This window comes from Vombatus ursinus, unplaced genomic scaffold (assembly GCF_900497805.2).
Source record: "Vombatus ursinus unplaced genomic scaffold, bare-nosed wombat genome assembly UNPS02009975.1, whole genome shotgun sequence".
NCBI lineage: Eukaryota > Metazoa > Chordata > Mammalia > Diprotodontia > Vombatidae > Vombatus > Vombatus ursinus.
The window spans coordinates 5,791,049-5,813,466 of record NW_020949753.1 but is presented as its reverse complement, the minus strand read 5'-3'; the positions used below and the strand labels follow the sequence as shown (position 1 = coordinate 5,813,466).

The 22,418-nt window shown below is 36.6% G+C and overlaps 1 protein-coding gene across 1 annotated transcript in view; it reads right to left on the bottom strand.

Moving 5' to 3' along the window:
- Positions 1–22,418, bottom strand: part of MAPK10 (mitogen-activated protein kinase 10) — a 112,870-nt gene that overhangs the window by 75,016 nt on the left and 15,436 nt on the right. The window contains exon 2 of the mRNA XM_027853383.1: positions 9,179–9,250. Within this exon, the coding sequence (XP_027709184.1) occupies positions 9,179–9,244 (66 nt within the window). The 5' untranslated portion in view covers positions 9,245–9,250. The remainder of the gene's footprint in view (positions 1–9,178; positions 9,251–22,418) is intronic.

The window sequence follows — 22,418 nt, the reverse complement described above, 5'->3', positions numbered from 1 at the left end:
GTCATATACCCCTTACTAACAAAAAGAATGTCTCCATACACAACAAATTCTTTTAGCATCATTTTTTGGCATAGCAAAGAACTGGAAGCAAAGTCAATGCCCATCAATTAGAAAACAGCTAAACAAAATTATGATACACAGATGTAATAAAATATTACTGTACATAGAAAAACTTACACGAACAATAAGTATATAACTAAGTGACATAAACAGAGCCAAGAAAATAACAAAAATGACTACAACAATATAAATGGAAAAAATAATCACAAAACAATAAAAATAAAAGTTGCAAAATTCAAAAGAACTACATTGTTCCCAAGATCAGATATGATGACACTTATTTTCTACTCTGATTTTTTTGCAGACAGGGGAGTCCTCAAGTGTGTACCATTGCATTCATGTCAGATTTTTTTCCCAATGTATTGATTTGTTTTGCTAAATTTTCCTCTTAATTCTCTTTTTACTTTTTTTTTTGGGGGGTGAGGCAATAGGGGTTAAGTGAGCTGCCCAGGGTCACACAGCTAACGAGTGTTATGTGTCTGAGGTCACATTTGAACTCAGGTCGTCCTGACTCCAGGGCCAGTGCTCTATCCACTGCGCCGCCTAGCTACTCGTTACTTTTTTAAAAGATTTTTTTTGTCTTAATATGGTTTTTGAAAGGAGAGAGAGGTGAGGCTGAAAGATACAGGGAAAAATATAGGTAATGTAGAAACAGAAGATATCAACAGCAATTAAAAAGAAAAATAAACCACTAATCCACTTGCCCATAGCTGTTAAATCTTTTCTAGACTACTCTGTACTTGTAACGAGGGTCCAATGAAATGGAATACATATATGATTTTCTAAAGTAGAGTATATTTTCACAGCAACACAACTAAGAGAAGTATAAAAAATTCAAAAACCTACCAAGCCTATTATTCACTGATTTCTAAAGTTCATTTAAATTGGTACAATAAATCCTGGCCTTAAAGGCTCTCCTTAAACAAGGCATGTGTAACGCACACCCATTCTAAAACTTAGACAGCTTTCAGACATCTTTATTCAGTGCTCTGCTATCAACAAATGAGCAATGAACAGAGAGATATTTTCATCTAATTTCTTCACCAAATGCCATAAAGGCTATTCCACACAAATCTCCAGTAGAAGAATTGATAACAAGGTTCTCTAAATGCTTCCATTGTTGAATAGCATTATACTAATCCAACCCTCTAACGTTAGAGAGCCTTCACAATGAATTCCATGGTCATTTGAAAGACATCTATCTAACCATATATACTAGGGAAAAGTGGATCAAAATGCATAATGCTAGGATTATGGCACGCAGTTGAATAGGCATCATTTTGAGTTAGTCCATCAATATACAGGTTCATAAAAATATTTAGAAATAAGTATCTTTTATAGGCATACAAGGTAGACAATGAATGAGCTGGGCATAGAATTGTTCCGAAGGAACAATCTGGGAAATTGGGCGGCATTTGAAAAATCCTAAGCAGATTAAGGCCATACAGGTCCATCTATTTTTTAGACTTTTTTCAATTAACAAGTATTTTTTTTAAAAATCTCTAAACCATCCCATAGAATTAGAAAAGAAAATGAAAAATAAAACTCTCATAACAAATATTTCAGTCAAGAAAAATGAATTTTTTCCATGTCCAAGTATATATGTCCCATTCTGAATTCCTCATCTTCAATTCTCCAGAATCATGGATCTTAAATCATTCAAAATTATTCATTTTTACAATTTGGTGTTATGGTAGACACAGTTCTGATTCTTCTCACTTCACTCTACATCTGTTCATACAAATGTTTCTAAAACCATCTCCTCCGTTATTTCTTACAGCATAATAGAATTCAATTCATTCATATGCCATAATTTGTTCAACTGTTCTCCAATGGATGGACACTATCTTAGTTACCAATTCTTTGCCATTACAAATTTTTTTACATATAGTTAGGTTCTTCTCTTTACTCATTGAGATTTTTGGGATATAGGCCTTGTAGAGGAGTTGCCCATTCAAAGAGTATTTGTGGAATTTAGTAACTTCTTTGGGAGAAAGGGAAAGAATATCTGGGAAGTTAAGGGCTACTTCATCTTTGTGGCTTATCCTTGTTGGGTTAGAACAAAGTAAACTTCCTTTTGTTAAATGCTCAATGGCTTACAAGTGCCTTGCTCCATGACATCACTGAACTTGATTGAACTAAGAGTGTGCTGGTAAAAGTGAAATAACAAAACTCAGAAAAAGTGATCATGCCATCTTAGAATTTATGACAGTTAAGGGAGAAAATGCTGGGAATAATTCTACACTTTAGCAGAGTAGATTTCCAAACTTTACAAACAGGATAGCTAGGATCCCATAGTAAGCTCAAGATGGAGAATGGCTCTTGGTATTAAAATTCTGATGACAAAATCACCAATCATTCAAAAGAGGATGAAAAGAAGGAATTAGCTAGAGAAAATGATGTGCCTTCAATGGGAGTTAATTAACAAAATAAAATTTTAGCAGGATATGTCCTTACAAGGCATGGAATGAAGGACAGATAACTGAAGATGAATATGAAATTGCAGCATGGTTCTATAAGACTGTCTCCAGGAAATTTAAAACCCAATGCAAGCTGAAGTTTTCCATAAATGTCTAAGACCAAAAAAGCAAGTAAGTTTTCTCAAAGATATGTTTAGAGTCAACATGAAGATCAAAAAAGGAATAGGAGGAACTTGTTTCCAATAGAGGTTTGGTTTTTTTGTGGGGGGGAATTACCTGTGATTTCATTGGTGGGGGTCATCCACTCCATTGATAGAGCTCACAAGTGATCTCTAACATGTGGGCTAGCGAGCTGCCAGGGAAACTGAGGGGCCAAATAGCTTAGCCCTGCTCACACAACAAGTAGTTATCAGACACAGAGTTGAATCCTAGCCTTGAATCCAGTATGCCGCCTGGCTGTCTCTTGCTGCGGACAATGGGCTGATGATAATGGATAGGTGCCAGAAAGAGACAGATGTATTGTGCTTCTGTTTCTGTCTAAAGCAGCTTGATCTTCAGACTAAAGAGAATATAACCAATATGCTGAACTGAACATTGAAACCATAGTCCAAATCTTGAAGTATGGACACGCTGTATCCTACGGGAGTGAAGGCATTTGCAGATGGAATTGCTGAATCACTCACTATTCATGAATCACTGCCTGCCACGTACCAGGTACTGGGCTAGGCACAGGAGATTAAAAAAGCAACAACATGATAATTTCTTTTGTGCCTCAGTTTACCTTTATTTCTCATGGAACATGACCAAGTTGAGAGGTCTGAGTTTTCTCAAACAAGATTAACTTTTACAGAGACCAAAATACTGTAGATCATGCTACAAGTATCTTGTCTTCCTGGTATACTGAGTCTAGATACATTTCCACAAAGAGCAAGGCTGTAGTAACCATAATGTTCTCAGAGTGGTTGTCTCCAACCACATATATCTTGTCCTCTAAGTGTTACATAGTTGTGCTGACATTTTTTTTCTCCTCCATCCTAGAGATGAGAGGTCCCCAGATGTTACACATTGAACAGGTTTTCCAAATGCATCAATTTGGGCTAACTTTTTTCTCCTCCCTCATACTCCCCTACATACATGTAAGACCCTGAGTGATCAGTCAGGTGAGGGGAGGATGGTAAAAGAGGAGAAGGGGTTGAAGGGGGTAGGAGAGGGCAGTAAGGGAGGGGAGGAGTGGGAAAAGGAAGGGCATGAGGGACTTGGAGTTGCCCATGGTCTTCTTTCCTGACTTGGGGGAATGGGGAACTCTGATAATCTCTACTTTCAAAGAGCTTACTGATGAGATGCAGTTTGTACACAAATACATAATTACCAGAGAAACACAAAATTAAAATAATTTCCGTAGTGTGCAAGGGCTAGAAAGGGAATTGGGGAAGGTCTCTTGAAGGAGGCCTTGAAGGCAGTTAGAAGTTCCAAGAGATGGAGGTGAGAAGGGGCAGTATTCCTGTGCAGAAGCATGGTGATTGGAAATGTAATGTCATGTACTATAAGTTGGTCATTTTGTTTGGAACATAGCAAGGAGGGGACAGACTTGTAGTTTGAGAAAATCACTTTGACAACTGTGTGAAGGTATGGATTTCAGCGAGGAGAAACCTGAAGCCAGGATTAGGATGGTACTAGGATAATGCAGATGAAAAGTAATAAGAGCCTGAACATGGTGTGAATTTTAGCAATGAAGGTTAAGGAAAGAGATGTCATGAAAAAAGAACCCATATGATTCATGATATTTAAGGAATCATGAAAAATGGGCCAGGTGTTGTAGGACTATAAATATTCTCTGGATTTTTAAAAATAGAAATCATATCCTTCGAACTATAAATCAATGAACTTAGTTTCTTGTAAAATTTTAGAAAAAAAACAATATTTCTTGGGAGCATTTGGGAAAATGGTTACAAAAGTCAAGGTAGATTAAAAAAGAATAAGTCATGCTAGACCAACCTCAATTATTTTTCTGACAAAGTTATTAGACTGGTAGATTAGGGATATTCCATAGACAGATTATACCTTACTTTAATAAAATATTTGACAAAGTCTCTCATAATAACCTCACAGAGGAATATGGACTACAAAGTATTGTAGTTAGGTGTATTCAGAAGTATTTGACTGACAGACCCAAAGAATGTTAATTAACAAATCCATCAGCTTTGAGGAAGGTCTCTACTGAAGTGTCACATGGCTCTATCCTTGGCCCTGTTTTCTCCCACATCCAGTGATTTGGATGAAGGCACTGATAACATAGTTATCAAGTTTGAGGATGATATGGAGCTAGGAGAGAGGACTGAAATCTGGAATGACAGAATTGTCATATAAAAAATTTCAAAAGGCTATAATGATGCTAAGATGAAATTCAACCGGCATATATTTAAAGTCCTGAACTTGAATTTAAAAAATTGAAGTGTACAAATTCTAGATGAGAAAAGCATGGTTAAACAACAAAGGTGAAAAAAACCTAGAGGTTTTAATGATGGCGGCCAAGAAATCCAATGTGATCTTAGGCAAGGATTCCAAGAAAAAGGAGATAATAGCATTTGTACATTTTGCCCCAGTCAGGTAACTTACGGAAAATTGTGTTCTATCCTGAGTACCACAAAAGGAGATTGATCATCTGGAGAATTTCCAGAGAAAGGCAAAAACATGGTGAAGGGACTCAAGTCTGTGTGATGAGTAGCAGTTGAAGCAATCGGGGAAGACTTGGGGGACACATGGTTCTCTTTGGCTTGAAGGGAAACCAGGAACAATAGGTGAAAGGAATAAAGAGGCAAATTTAGGTTTGATATAGGGAAAACCTTTCCAATAATTAGAACTATCCAAGGAATCAGTTTCCTTGGGAGGTAGTCGATTCTTCCTAAAAGAAAAATAAAAGCAAAGTCTTAAAGCAAAGGCTGGACGACTGATTGGTTAGTAGTATGTTGTAGAGTTAAGGGTAGTTGAGGAATAGGTTGGATTGCAAGGCCAATGAGATTCTCTGAAGAGCTCCTTAACTACAAACTTAGTATCTGTTGACCATGTGATGCGGTCATCAAAAAATGTCATGTTATCTTAGGATGTCTTAATAGAAATAGAGTATCCAGAAGAAGGCAACTGCCCTCCTCATTCTATGCTGCCTTAGTCAGAGGAAGGACTGTGGAAGGCCTTCTACCATTTGAGGCACCAGTTATTAGAAGCAACCTCAAGGACATTCACAGAAAGTTAAGGAGATAAGAAACTAAATCATAAGAACATGGCTAAAGAAGATGGGACGAGTGAAGACAAGAAAAAATGATCATTTTCTTCAATTATTTAAAGGATTATTATATCTTGATAATTAGACTGATTTTTCATGTATGCTATGCCACAAGATACAAAATACCTGACCCATTTAGAGGGAGGAGAAAATACCGTAAGATTATAGATTTAAAGCTGAAAGAGATCATAGAGGCCATTGAGTTCAATCTCCTCATTTTACAAATGAGGAAACTGAGGCCCTTGAGTAGTTAAGTTACTTTGTAACACTGGTGGGTGGTGTTGGAGAGAGCCATTAACAAAGTCGTTCTGCTTTCTTTTCCCTTCTGGAAATGGTGGCATTGAATATCATCCATGCCTCTGCAGTCTCCACCCTGCTTGCCTTTCCTTCTTTCTTGCAATCAAAGACTGTGAGAACACTCTTACAACTTCCTCTCCTCTTCTGCAGAGTTTAAGTCAGATGAAAAGATATTAATACGTTGACGGTACTCAGCGTTCCCAATTAAGAAGATTCCTGAGAGTCAGACAGAGGTTTAGTTCCCTGCCCTAAATTTTGTGCATTTGCCGTGAACCCTTGGCTTCTTAAGATTTAAGTCAAAATCAAGGTGGAGGACATATTAGACAAAAGAAGCCAACAGAATATAACACAATGCTTGTTACTGGACAAGCACAGAGAGAGGAAATCAAAGAGAAGACCTCTGACAATGTCTTCCTATCGCTGCAGTGGTCATTGTAAGTGACAGCTTCAGTCGGAGCTTGCCTGTGGGGGCCAGACAGACCCCCTTAATCTTTGCCATCTTTGCTGAAACTCGGGTGTCCCTTCAGTTTATTCTGTTGCTTTTGCCCCTGTGCCAATGGTGCTTCTGAACTTGGCTCAGTAAGTTCTGAGCAGAGCAGGGGCTGCTGTCTCACTACTGCTGCTCACTGTGGCTGCTGCTGAGCTCTTGTGCATCCTGTTCCTTCCTAGAAGGCTCAGGACTTTCTCAGGGTCACACAATTACCAAGTGTTGGAAGTGAAATCGGAACCCAGGTCTTTCTGGCTCCAAATCCAGAGTCCTAGCCACTGTTCAACTATTCCACACTGTCTCCAGATTGGTTGCAGCAATCCACGTTCTCATATTTTGTTCCGAAGTGATCTGCCCTGAGCTATGCTCCCCTTTCTGCGCTCTGCAGTTTGGATGAGGGAAAAACAGTCATGCATATATGTATAGGATAACCTATGATTCTTGTTGTTAGCCTAGGTAGAGAATGTGCATAGTATGGACAGCGCATGGGAAATGACACCTAGACTCCTATACTGAGTCCCACACTTGAGAACTTCTCTAGCCCACAAATTCAACAATGCATCACTTCTGAAAATGACATGTTTTAAAACCAAACAACTGAAGGGTTAAAATACTACTACATATTGTTTCAGAAATAATTGTGGTTTAACATAAGCCTTATTTCAAAGACTTCTCAGAGATCCTAAACTGTTTTTTGCTAACAGTGAAATGTGGAAAGAAAATAATTTACATAAGAGATTCAATACTAGATGTGCCCAACAAACACACTCTTTACTTCTGTAGCTGGAGAATTAACACAGCGTGAACAAAGCTAGCCCTTCCTGCTTCTAGCCATGTGGTACTCAGTGCTGAAGGGAAACCTGCTTTCTTCCAGTTAACCATGTGTATGACTCATTGCTACGGGGCTTTGGGATTATGACAAGGTGATAATCACCTCAATGACTCCTGAGCAGGAAGAATGCATGACTCAGTAGACCTTTAAAAAGAAAGTGGCTCTCTGACTCTCTGACGCACACTCTCTCTCTCTCTCAGTCTTCAGGGGGCATTATATAACTTCCTTTGAGGTACAACTAGCCCTGTCCCCCACCATGGCCACCATGAGGCTATGAACACATGGGAGCTAAAGCCAGTGTTCTGATCCTGAGTTCTGGGTTCCTCCGCTGTGACTGTTCATTGATCTGAGGTGGGTGGAGTCTAGGCGTTGAGTTCATCTTGTGAATTCAAGAAGTTCAGAGACACTGGTACTTTTGACCAAGGCTGTTTGGTGGCACGAGGAAGCATTTCTGACAAGTCTTCCAATACTTCCGGAAGAAGGCGAACACCAGCAGGAAGATGAGCTCAATCACTGGTTTAACTCTGTCTTGAGGGGAACATTGCTGAGCTGAAGTGAAATGTGGAGTGCCTATTCAGCAATCCCACAGACTGGCTTGTATTCTGGTGGGGCTTAATTATTGTCCTCTTAGAGAGAGGTAAAACAGAAGTTATTACTGCTCCTTGTTCAAGTCTGTTTATGTCAAAGGCTCACTTGTGAATGTTCTGGGATTGGTATTTCTTTTGTGTGTAGGAAATAAATACCTCTCCCATGTTGTAGTTGTTTGTCATTTTCAGTCTTGTCTGACTCTTCGTGACCCTATCTGGGGTTTTCTTGGCAAAGATACTGGAGTGGTTTGCCATTTCCTTCTCCAGTTCATTTTACAGATGAGGAAACTGAGGCAAATGGAGTTAAGTGACTTGCCCAGGGTCACACAGCTAGTAAGTGTCTGAGGCCAGATTTTAATTTATGAAGATGGATCTTCCTGGCTCCAGGCCTGGCATTCTATCCACTGTGCCACCTAGCTACTCCTCCTCCCGTGATTCTTGAAGAAGGTGAACACCAGGAGGAAAATGAGCTCAATCACAGGCTTAGCTCTGTTTTGAGGGGAACATTGCTGAGCTCCCCACCTCTCCCATATCTGATTCATATTGTAGATTAGGCTTTATTTTACTCCTTATTTGGGAAACATTCTAGACCTGAGCTGAAAGTTAAGCTTAAAGCAGGATATCAGGGTGGTAGACATAAGGAATCCAAGAGAGGGAAAGCAGGGAGTCTAACCTACCTCATTAGAGAAAAGTCTTCCCTAGAATTGAATCCAGTCTGGACCATGTGCCTGGTGGAAAGGGAGAGGGCAAAGGTCCCAACCTCACGGAGGCCAGGGGGCTGTGCTTACTGGGCTAGCAGCTCTTCCTGCTCAGTGGCCAAAAATGGTATTGCCTCAGCATGTTAGCGCCCAAACACTAAGGTAATCTGCATGGTAATCTGGAAGAAACCAAGGAGCTAATCATCCCCCAAAGTCACCTTCAACACTATCTCACATAAGTCCAAAAACGGGAAGGCCAGCTTTGCGCATGCCTTGATCAACCACCACTTTCATTCCTATATCATAACTCAAGGTACCGAAGGATGGGAAAGGAGGTAGTGGATGTGATCTACCTTTCAATTTTATTTTAGCCTCAAAGAGTTTCCTACCTCTTCTGAAATACTTTGAAATAACTACATTCCAAGTGTATTGGGTGACAAGATGGAATGGTGAAAGTAGGAAAATGTAAGTACAAGGGAATATACTGTACCTTGTTTTACCTGTAAGAAACACACACCTGACAAAAGGCAATTTTCACATCGAAGGTAGGTTCACTGAAGTAAGACAAGAAGTAGCGGCTCATAAATACCTATAAAACAAAACGATAAGATCAGATAGTCCAAATCATCTCACTTGTCATTATTCTAAAACAGCAAACTTTAATTAACTGCGTGTCAGTCACGTATTGGTCACTGTGCATCTGTCCTGAACAACACTGGCTCCTCTCTCACACCACCACTTCCATTTCCTTGTTCCTACCCAAAAGGACATCCCTGCTTTTACAAAGGGTGGCCTCTCTTCAAATTTTAGCCCCATTTCACACCCAATCTCCATCCTTATTCTGTTGGAGTGTGAAGAAACAGCCTCTTTAGACAGAAGACAGGCTAAGTCATAGATCAAGGGAACTTGGCATGCTTATTAAGATCTATGGAGAGTCTAATTAACGCAGTTTCAGCCTCTAACGATTCACCCTTTTCTAGCTCCCCGAAGTGGAAAGACTGCTGGAATTATTGGCTCCAGGTGTTGCCTTTGGGCTTAACCTCTCTGGTCTTTCCTTCTTCTTCTGCAAATTAAGAGAGCTGCATGAGTTCACACTTGTCATACTCCTGGCTCCAAATCAGTGACGTTGTAATCTGCCTGTTTAAGTGAGGTTCAACCAAACCAGCTGATAGCTGTTTTTCACTAGCTCCCTTCTTCCCTCATGCCTGTAATGCATCCCTCCTCACTTCCACCCCTAGAAATTGCTGACTTCCTTCAAGACTCAGATCCAGCCCCATTGCCAACAGGAGGCCTTTCCTGACCTACTTCCATACTACCAGCAGCACCTACCAGGGCCCTCTGTATCTATTTCTAATGAGTTTTGTACATCACTATATATTGTTTTCGTTTTTAGAATGTAAAACCAAGAGATCTTGAGAGGAAGTCTGTTTTGCTTTTGTGTTTGAATTCCAGTGACTATTAAATTAATAAGTCGAATATTTATGTTTTCATAGATACTATTTATCAATATACGTTCATTACTATATTCTCTTCTTATTCTGCCTGAATATGTCGTTTCTATAGTATGAATTTAGCAACATTTTTGTTATTTCTGACATAAAATATTCTTAAACTAAAATTCCTTGTACTTATTGACTATTGTTTTTATTTTCATCTTGTTCACTTCATAACACTCTTTATGAGCCAGTCTGTTTTCCTAGGTAAAAAGGAAGAAGTATTTCTCTCTTTCTCTCTCTCTTTCTGTCTCTCTCTCTCTGTCTCTTCCCCCGCCCCCTCATTTCTTCTCTCCCTTCTCTTTCTCTCTCCATCTCTCCCTCCTCTTGAAAGTATGAAAATTCTCCTGCACTTAGGGGAGGAATAGGTTATAAAAAGTGAGGTAGACAAAGGAGCAATGAAATTCAGAAATCCTGAGGATGTAAAGATTACACACCCATTGCCACTGACTGAAAATAACTGACAAGTAATATTTTCCCATGCTATAATAGCTGTTATTACATACTTTAAGGTTTGTAAAATATATCACATATATTATCTCATTTGAGCCTCACAACTCAAAATGAGGTAGGTACTACTGGTATGATTTTACTTATGAAGGAAACAGAGTCTGAGCAATATTAAAAGGTTAAGTGACTTTCCCAAGGCCACACAGTGTAAGTATCCTAGAGGCAAGATTTGAACCAAGGTTTTCCTGACTCTTACTTCCCAATACCTGGTATTGCCACAGTCTCTCTACTGTCCTAGAAATAGAGTCTTATCTCTATTACAATTAATCTACTGCTTTGAATGTTAAATAGTCCCAAGAGAGGAAGCAAGAATGAAATGGCTCAAGAAATGTAAAACAAAAGCAAAGAACAAGAAGAATTGTGATTGAGGGAAATCATGCTCCCACTTAATGTGGTTCTGCCTTCCTCCCATTCCAGAGTTCACCTCTGGTGAGGTGTGTATATAAACAAAAACAACATGAAACACTCAGGAAGACACAAGATTACAAAATATGGTATCTGAAGAAAATTAAATATTTCCTATAGAAGGAAAACAAATGAGATCATTATTTGAGGAATAAATCTTATCTCACAAACTTAAAAGAAAAAAGAACCACTTGTTTCCACAGCACTAAATCTGCGAAATTTAGTACTCTCTTCATAGAAATACTTCTCAATTCAAATCTGGCCTCAGATACTTACAAACTGTGTGATCTTGGGGTAAGGGATTTAACATCTGTCTGCCTCGGTTTCCTCAACTGTAAAATGGAGATTAAAATGGCACCTACCTCCCAGGATTATTGTGAGGATCAAATGAGATAATATTTGTGAAGTGCTTAGCACAGTGCCTGGCACACAATAGGTGCTATATAATTGTTAGATTATTATTGTTGTTGTTATTATTATTATTACATAGCTTTGCATCTGACAAATCATGAAGAGTTGGCAACAGCAAGAACCTGAGAGTCTAGTAGCAATGACTTACACATGCTCACTGCACAGTAGGTAGTAATTTTTTTTCAACTGCTGAAATGGGGACGAAGAACTGACATTGTCTGAATATAGACTGAAGCATACTATTTTTCACTCTCTTTTTATTGTTGTTTGAGTCTTCTTTTACAAAATGACTAATATGGAAATGTTTTACATAATTGCACAGGCATAATCTTTATCAGATTACTTACTGCCTCAGGGAGGGGAGAAGAGGAGAAGAGAAGAATGGGTAGAATTTTGATAAAAAACTTTTTTTAAAATGTTAAAAATTGTTTTTAACATGTAATTGGGAAAAATAAAATAGTCTTTAAAAAAAGAAATGGGGATATAGGTAATAATAAAATTCAGATATCTACCTGAAATGGACAATATGTCTTTAATTTTTAATGAATGAAGAAGCTGGTTATGAGAAGCAAGCATCCCAGCCTTTCCTGGCACTTGCTACTCTCCCTGAGTGATGTACCATTGCTCATTAAGCTGCAATAGAAACTCCATGTTCCCGGGGGGACATTAAAATAAAGGGAGCTTTTAATGTCATAATGCCATTGATTGCTAAAACACTTGGTAGATAATTATATTTCCTGACAGGGCAAAGAATATGTGGCACCATTAGGTAGAAACATAACAAATGCCTAAGGCATTTTCTCAATATGATTCTGAAAGGATGTTAGTCTCAACTTCCTGCATACAATATGGTACCCTAGAGTGGCATGAAGGGGGAGGAGGAGATAATTTGAGGAATTTATTGACTTTTTCTCTTTTTTCTGATTCTTTTGGGAAAAGAGTCTTAAATAATCCCCTGCTATGAATTACCACTAAATTTCTCATCATGATCTTATGAGAGTAAATAGTTATTTTGAACAAGGTAACAAGTCGTGTGTATCAGGATCCCCAAAAGAATGTACAGGCGTATCTTGTTTTATTGCACTTTGTCGACATTAGGTTTTTTGTTTTTGTTTTACAAATTGAAAGTTTATGGCAATCCTACGTCCAGCAAGTCTGTCATCACCATTTTTCCAAAAGCATACGCTTACATTGTATCCCGTGTCACATTTTGGTAATTCTTGTCATATTTCAAACTTTTTCCATGAAATTATATATCTTATACTGATCTGTGATCAGTGATTGCTGATGTTATTATTATAATTTTGGGGGTGCCATGAACCACGCCCATATAAGACAGAGAACTTAATAAATGTTGTGAGTGTTCTAACTGCTCCACTGACCCCATCTTTCTCCCTCTCCTCAGGCCTTCTTATTCCCTGAGACACAACAATATTTAAATTAGGCCAATTAATAACCCTATAATGGTCTCATGTTCAAGTAAAAAGAAGAGTCAATTGATGCAACAGACTTCATTGTTGTCGTATTTTAAGAAATCACCACAGCCACCTCAACCTTCAACAGCCACCACCCTGATCAATCAGCAGCCATCAACATTAAGGGAAGACCCTCTACCGGCAAAAAGATTACAACTTGCTGAAGGTTCAGATACTGGTTAGCATTTTTTAGCAATAAATTATTTCAATTAAGGTATATACATTTTTAGACACAATACTATCACACACTTAATAGACTACAGTATAATATAAACATAATTTTTACATGCACTAGGAAACCTAAAAGTCTATGTGACTTGCTTTACTGCAATATTCGCTTTATTATGATCTGGAACCAAACTTGTAATATTTCCAAGGTATTGCCTGTATTATGTTAAGTGTAATGAAGTTGAAATTAGAAGCAAAACAGGTTACCAGAGGGGAGAAACTTTCAAATCAGTTTTTCTGCTAAAGATCTCATACCCAAGATACATAAGGAAGTGATTCAAGTATATAAAGCCAGGAATGATTACTAAATAGACAAATGGCCAAAGGATTTGAGCAAGTAGTTTTCAAAGGAAGACATCCAAGATATCAACTATATGGTAAAATTCTCCAAATCATTAATAATTAGAGAATGCAAATTAAAGCAGTTCTGAGATTCTACCTCATATCTATCAGAATGGCAAAAATGACAAAAGAAGAAAATGACCAATGTTGGAGGAGCTATGGGAAAACTGGCACAATGATGCACTTCTGGGAGAGCCAGAAATGGGGACAACCATTCTGAAAGTTACTAAATATTGCGTGCCCTTTGACCCAACTCTATGACTGTGAGGTCTATATTTCAAAGAGACCAAAGAAAGAGAGAAAGCACTCAGATGAGCAAAAATATTTACAGCAAACTTTTCTCAAAACTGGAATAGCTAAACAAACTGTGGTATGTAAATCTGATAGAATATGATTTTGCCATAAGAAATAACTAAATGGACAGTTTCACAGGAAGCTGAGAAGATCTTTGTAATAGATGCAGAGTAAAATGAACAGAAATAGAAGAACAATTTATGTGATGACAATATTATAAAGAAAAACGACTTTGAAAGACTTTAGAATTCTAATCAATAAAATGATTAATCATGGATCTGGAGGTCTAAAGATGGAAAATGTCAGCACCTCCTGCCAGAGAGGTGATGGATTCAAATGCAGAATGACACATAGCTGTGAGTTTTGTTGGACTATGCATATTTATTATGAGGGTTTTCTTTTGCTTTTTTATTATTCAATTGGGAAAGGCAATGAGAGGGAAAGATAAATGCCCGTAAAAACAAATAAATGACTTTTTAAAAAATGCATTCTACTGTTTTTATTCAGGGCAACAAGAGAAATGGAACTATGATGTATCTTAATGACCCAAATCAATACTTAATTTTCACCTGGGCTGCCAACTGAGTTGCAGGGTTTTAGAAGAGTCACAGTTGTATGTAATGAAATGGTGCTGTGAAACCCTGTACTCATTGTGGTTTGTCACCATATTGAAACACAAAGGAAACACAACTAAATTATTGAGATTTAAAAAAGAAACCTGGACAGCTTTTTAGGTTGAATTGATATATAATGCATTTGTTATCTACAACAATCAAAATTTTCTGATTTGTTAGACTGGTTTAAAAGTGCACAGCCTAGGAGCATATGTATGACCGGTGAATATAAAGCAATTGTTAAAAGAAAATAAATCAGACTCCAATTTCCCATATGCCCAGTTAAGCTATCTTTATCATGTGGAAAAGGTCAAACTAAAAATTAGCAAACCTTGAAACTTGCAGCTGTCTCGTAAAGCACTGATATAAACAATGGAATCTAATTTATCTCTTTCAAGGTTAACCTCCTGGAGAAGCCCATCTACAAGCAGTGCCTCAATTTCCTCTCCTTTTCCTCTCTTTTAACTCTCGGCAGTCTAGCTTCTGATCGATTATTCAACTGAAATTACTCTCTACAAGATTACCAACGATGTCTGAATTTTCAAATCTAATAGTTCTCTCCCCCTCAATCCTCATCATTCTCTGCAGGACCTTATTGATCATCCTCTTCTCCTTGATACTTTCTTCTCTTTTGGGGACTCACCTCTCTTAATCCAATCCAGTCCAATCCAATAAACATTTATTAAGTACCTACAAATTTCCAGTCATTGTGCTAAGTCTAATAAATACAGCTCAATGAGCTTGCAATATACGGGGAAGACAACACACAAAAAGAGGTGAGAATGGGGGTGGAGGGAACCTAGGACACCAGAGGTCACCCAGCAAACAGGCATCTTGTTCTGTAGAGTTAAAACCAGGCAAAGCAGCAGATGCAAAATGAAGTGATCTGAGAGGCCAGTTTCTGCCCTCTGAAAGGGAAGGCATTGGAAGGAGTTTGATATTCTACCCTCCAGCCCTCCAAACAGTGAGAAGAGGAGGCTGAGGGAGGAGAGGTCAATCGAGGCTTGAATTAGGAGCATGGTGGTGAGTGAGAACTCCACTTGTTCTGTGGAGTTGAAACCAGGCAGAGTAGCAGATGCTAAGTGGAATGGTTCTCCTCCTACCTATATGACCACTCCTTTTCAGTCTCCCTTGCTAGATCTTCACCCATGTCACACTCCCTCAACAAGGACATCCCCATTCCTCCCTATCACTCTGGCTTGCCATCTAGATGTAATACTTACCTTTTCACTTTTCACCCCCCATCCCATATGTTTCCAAAGTTTAACAACCTGCTTTCACAACATTTCTCCTCTATGCCCCTTCTACCCCCTGAAACTGCTACCACTTTGGTGCAAGCCCCCATCACCTCATGCCTGAACTATTACGATAGCTTTCCAGTGGATCTTCCTGATTTGTCTCTTTTGTGTTCCAGTCCATCCTACACTCAGCTGTCAAAATGATTTTCTAAGGCAAACATCTAACTCCCTCTCTCCCTCCCTCTCTCTCTCTCTCTCTCTCAGCAAACACAGAAGGAATTAAAAGTAGGAATTATTTGAACTTCACTTTCATCAAAACTGGTTAAAAGAGGACAGAACATACACATGTGTGCACACTCTCACAAAGTTTGGTATAGAAATGCAATGAACTTAACATGGAATACATAGGAAAGGAAAGGGGGAATAAAAGAGGGAGAGTAGATTCAGAAATAGATTATTCAAAAGCAAAACAAATCTTAATCTTAGAGAGAGAATAGTGAAGAAGAGGTTAGAAAGGAAAAAAGGGTAATAACTTAAATAGAGAGAGAATAGTATAAAGAAGAAAAAAAATAAGAGAACAAAATACACAACTCTCCTGACTGAATGTGAATGGGATGAACTTACCCATAAAACAGAAGAGATTAAAAATAAAGTAGAAGCAGAATGTATTAGAAAGCAAAACACAGAGCTAAATTGTTTACAAGAAACACACTTAAAGACTCACACAGAGTTAAAATAAGGGGTGGGGGCAAAATCTATTATGCCCCAGCAGAACACAGAAAAGAGTAAATCAATGAACAAGGTAACTAAAAATACTAGAAAAATCACAAATTTTGAAATCCCAATTAAACACCAAAATATAAATTCTGATTTCAGACAAGGCAATAGCAAAAATACATTTAATTAAAAGAGATAAACAGGAAAACTAAGTTTTGTTGAAACATAACTTAAACAATGAATTTATTTCAGCATTTAACATATGTGTACCCAATGAGATAGCTTCAAAATACTTAAAGGTAAAGCTAAATGAATTACCAGCAAAAATAGGCAGTAGACCATAAAAATGGAAGACCTAAATCTATCTCTATCATTCCTAGATAAATCTAATGAAAAAAATTAATCAGGAAAAAAGTTTAAAAGCTGAATACAAGAAAAATTAGACAGGGTAAGCCTCTGGTGATTATTTAACGGAAATGTAAAGGAATACGTGTGCATTAATATACATTGCACATATGTATGTGTAACACATATAATTATATATTCTATTGCACATATGATATATAATATATGTGTGTGGTATATATTACACATATATACATATACGTATATATCACACATATATTTTCAGTGCGTATGGCACATTTATAAAAATCTTAGACATAAAAACTTCATAAATTCAGAAAAGCAGAAATATTATACATATTCTTTACTGATCAGAATGTAACAAAATTATATTAAAGAACTGAAAAAAGTACTAAAATCAATTTAAAACTAAATAATAGTAAAGAATTGTTCGGCCAAAGAACAAATCATAAAAACTATAAATAATTCCATTAAAGATTCCACAACAATCCAAAATTTTTAGGATGTAGCCAAAGCAGTCTTTAGGGCAAAATACAGATTGCTAGATACTTTTTATTAACAAAAAAAAAGAGAAAGAACTGATCAATAAATTGAGAATGTAACTAAAAATACTAGAAAACCAACAAATTTTTAAAACCCACTTAAACACCAAAATAGAAATTTAGAAAATTTAAAAAAAACACTAACAATACTGAAAACAGACAAAAGCAACCAGTGAAATTGGGTGCTATTTTTAAAAAAATAAACCAGGGCAGCTAAGTGGTGCAGTGGAGAGAGCACTGGCCCTGAAGTCAGGAGGACCTGAGTTCAAATCCAGCCTCAGACCAAACACTTAACACTTCCTAGCTGTGTAATCCTAGGCAAGTCACTTAACCCCAATTGCCTAAAAATTAAAAAAAATAAACTATTAGCTAATTTGTTTAAAAAAAAGAAAAAGAGTGAAACTAAATGAGCAATATTAGAAATGAAAAAGAATTAACAATCAATGAAGAATGTGGTGAGTAAATGTAATAAAAGTAAACTGAGGTATATACTCCAAGTAAAATCGGTCAGTTAACATAGTGGGGCCACCTCAGTAAGGCCTGCAACTCCAATGAAAAGAGGGATGGGGAGGGAATCCTCTTTATTGACACATAGAAATTGAGGGGGAAGAGTCTGGGTAGTTTTAGAACATTACAGTGCCATTCAGGTATGGCTAATCATGCCCCTCTCTGACAATTAAGGAATATCCATCGTTTTATGGAACTCATCTGTCTCTTGTAATCTTGGCTAGGAGTCCAGAACCACCAGATTTGTTGTTCCCTTGCAAAAGATCTATCAAATTAGGTACATAATACACAGATGCAAATATGTCTAATACCCTAGTAGTCAATATTCAGCAAACATAAAGACCCGATCTATTGTGATGAGGACTCATTATTTGACCAAATCTACAGGGGAAATTGGACAGCAAAATTGAAGAAATTAGATTTACACCAAAACATTATACATTACACAAAATAAGCTCCAAAAAGGGAACATCTTTGAGATATAAAATGTCATATAAATTTAGACAAACATGGGAAAAAATCAGCTATCAAATCTATGGATAGAAGAAAAGTTCTTGACAACATGGAATACAGAGGATCACAGAAAATAAATGGATAATTTTGATGATATAAAATTAAAAATGGTTTTGCACCAACAAATCCAATAAAGCTAAGATTAAAAGGGAAATAATTAACTGGGGGAAAAAGCTTTGCAACATAAAAAAAAAGATTAATAGGAAAAAAAAGCTTTGCAACAAATTTTTCTGATGAGTGTCTACTTTCTAAGACATATAAGGAACTGATTCAAATTTATAGTAAAAAGTCTTTCCCCAAATAATAAATGGGATACGAACTGACAATTTTTTAAAAGAAACCCAGACCATCTATATCCATATGAAAAAATAATTCAAAAATTGAAATTTAAAACAATTCTTAGATTCTACCTCATATCACCAGAGAAGGATAGATGGCAAAAAAAGAAAATGATAAATTTTGGAGGAGCTGGGGGGAAACAGGCACGCTGATACATTGTTGGTGGACCTGTGAATAGATACAACCACTCTGGAAGGCATTTTAGAATTCTGCACAAAAAATTATTGAATAGTATATGTCCTTTGATGCAGCTATACCCCTGTTAAGCCTATAGCCAAAATACATCAAAGAAAGAGGAAAAAGTTTTTTTTTCTTTTAAACAAAAATATCTGTAGCAAATTTTTTTGTGTGGGGGGAAAATATGAACTAGAAAATAAGGGATGCCCAACAATGGAGGAATGGCTGAAAGATAATGGTATGTGAACATAAATAATACTCTTGTGCTGTAAGAAATAAGGAAATAGATGATTTTAAGAAGATGTGAAAAGACTTATGTGAACTAATTAAAAGTCAGCAGAACCAAGAGAACACTTTATACGATAAGATCAATATGATAAAAATGAACAACTTTGAAGACTTGTATAAACTTATAAAGAATGAAATGGGCAGAACCAGGAAAACGATTTATACAATAATAATACTATAAAAACAAATGTCTCTGAAAACTATAAGAGCTATGATCAATATAATAATGATTTGTGATAGAGGACTGGCAATGAAGCATATTTTCCATTAAAAAAAGATAATGGATTCCGGGTATAGAATGAGGCTGTACACAGTCATTGAGGGAATTTGTTTTGCTTGACCATGCATATTTGTTAGAATTTTTTTTCTTTTTTTAATGGAGTCAGGGTGAAAGGAAGATGAAATAGATTTCCATTTTTTATAAATAGAAGTGGGAGAGCTGCTACAAATATGCAATGTTTCATGTATTTTCAGATGAAGGTATTATATTATTAGTTTTCCTTAACTGTTTTATTTTGTTATGAAACCTCTCTTGGAGTGGAAGTAACCTGCAAATGTTGGCAACATAAAAACAAAACACACCAATAAAAATTTTTTAAAAATTAAAATAAATGATAAATGAATGAAAGCCATTTCTGAATGAATATATACTTACAAAAGCTTAATTTGTTCACTTTTTCCTTAAGATCTCTAGAACTGTAAGACTATTTATAAAGTTGGCCCTAATTCTTTTCAGACAAAATCAACATCTGCATCCCCACTTAAGACTCAATGATTCCTGATTCTCTGCCATCACATAAACCATTTTACCAATATGGAATGTATGATCTCATTATTAGGTCACATGCTTCTTCCTTTCCTTCAAAATAGTTCTAGACCCACTTTGAGATGGAAGTTTTATGAGCTTTAGGATCAGATGGGACTTTAGAGCTCTAGTTCACTTCTTCAACCCCATGATTTTCCACATTAAAAAAAAATCCCATTCAAAAAATCATGCAACTTTTTGCATAAAAAAGCTGTGTTTTGAACTTTATGAATTTTCATATGCATTCAGCTATGGTAAGTCTGTGGTTTTTTTTTGTGGGGATGAAAATCAGTTTTGAAAAATGTTCTCTAGAAAAATGTAAATTATAAATCTGCTTGTAGACATTGTAGAAATAACAATAAACCATGCCAAAAGCCATATTTAAACTATTCCATACTAAAATAAAATGTCTTACACCTATGAATTTATTTTATGTAATTTAATCCATGGCATTTTATAATTAGTTAAAATGCCAAATCCCCAACCACCCTCAAAAAACCAAAATCATTCAGATAAAAGCTTACTAACCTTACACTGTTACCACTTATGAGAGTTCCATGTTTCTAACATTTCACCCATTGTAACACTGGATAATAATTTTTAAAGTAATTAGTAATAGGTTTTGTAAATTACCTAACCGATACAGAATAATATAGAACAAAAGGAAGTAGCCAAATATTCTTTAAAGAACAAGAATTAGTTAAAATTCCTTTCAATGTAAAAACAGATATTCAAAACCATTCAAATAAAGTAGGGGGAGGAAGGAAGTGTTATCAATCTGTAGATATCTTTATGTTTTTTATTCAGTTTAATAATTTTCATAAATAGGAATTTTAAAAGGTTTTGTTCTTCTTTTATGTACTTTTATGAGCCAATCAGTTGACTATCAGAAGGCTTATAGAATGGAAGGTAAGCTCCTTTTGTATTTAATATATGAAACAATAAATTTAATATGCTTAATATATGAAAATCCAATTTTAAGATTTCCTCACTCCCACCTAGATGTACTGTTGTAATAACCTCCTAATTAGTCTCCATTCAACCAGCTTTTTCCCTCTCTTTCAACCTCCTCAAAACTGCAAATTAATATACTGAAAACACAAATCTGACCGTATTTGTCCTATTCAAAAAGTTCGATTGACCTCCAGGGTAAAATATAAAGTCTTCTGTTTGACATTTAAATCTGTCCATAATCTGGCTCTCACAAACTTTTCTAGTATTGTTTCATATTATTCTTTTTAAAATTATAATGTTTGAATTCTTTGATGAGAAAATTTGAAAATCAAATTAAGGACACATGAAGAGAGATGCTATTTGCATCCAGAGAAAGAATTGAGAAATAATACTATGTATAGGATAATTTTGCACACACACACACACACACATACACACACATATACCTATTTGTGTTTAGTCATCTCTGGGGTGGGGGGGAGGGGAGAGAAGAAAGAAAAGAAAAAAAAGAAATTTGCATGATAACTTTGCCGCAAATTTGGAAGGAATAGCAAGTTACACATGGTAGATTTGCAGTTTCATGTGCAATCATCTTTTTTATTGCACTGTGTCATGGAAATGCTTGTTTTGTTTCATGAACTAAAAATAAAATAAATCATTTTAAAAATCAAATGGACATCTCATATTCACATTCTCCATCTTTACCAATACATTATGATTAAATAACATTGGTTCTTTGGTCATTTTTATTATTTCACATTCTAGGCACTATATGGGAGCACTTACTCAAACATGGTCTATATCTTACTCTCACTGGACAGAAATGCGTCAGCAGAACAGATAAAATATGAAAGCATCAGTTTTTTTGAAACTGGTAAACAATAAACACGGAGAAGCTTAGATCTAGAACTAGAAAGGCCCTTAGAAGCTATCTCATCTCATCTGCATCCCCTCATTTTATGGATTTTTTTTTAAATTTTTTACTTTTAGGCAATTGGGGTTAAGTGACTTGCCCAGGGTCACACAGCTAGTAAGTGTTAAGTGTTTGGTCTGAGGCCGCATTTGAACTCAGGTCCTCCTGACTTCAGGGCCGGTGCTCTATCCACTGTGCCATTTTGCCGCCCCCTATCCCCTCATTTTATAGATGAAGAAACTGGGGCTTATGAAGAGTAAATGACTTGCCCAAGGTCACTCAGATGGTAAGAGGTAATGAGCATTAGAGACTGCGTTTAAATTAAATCCTCAGACTCCAGGGCCACTGCTTTTACCATTATAGCATGAAATGCTTTAACATGATGGAATGACAAGAAGGGGTTGCTCTTGGTTTTTTTTTTTGTTGTTCAGCCATTTTAGTCATGTCTGCCTCTCCGTGACCCCATTTGGGGTTTTCTTGGCAGAGATACTGGAGTGGTTTGCCATTGCCTTCTCCGACTCATTTTACAGATGAGGAAACTGAGGCAAACAGGGTTAAGTGACTTGCCCAGGGTCACACAGCTAGTAAAGTGTATGAGGCTGGATTTGAATTCAAATATGTTCCAG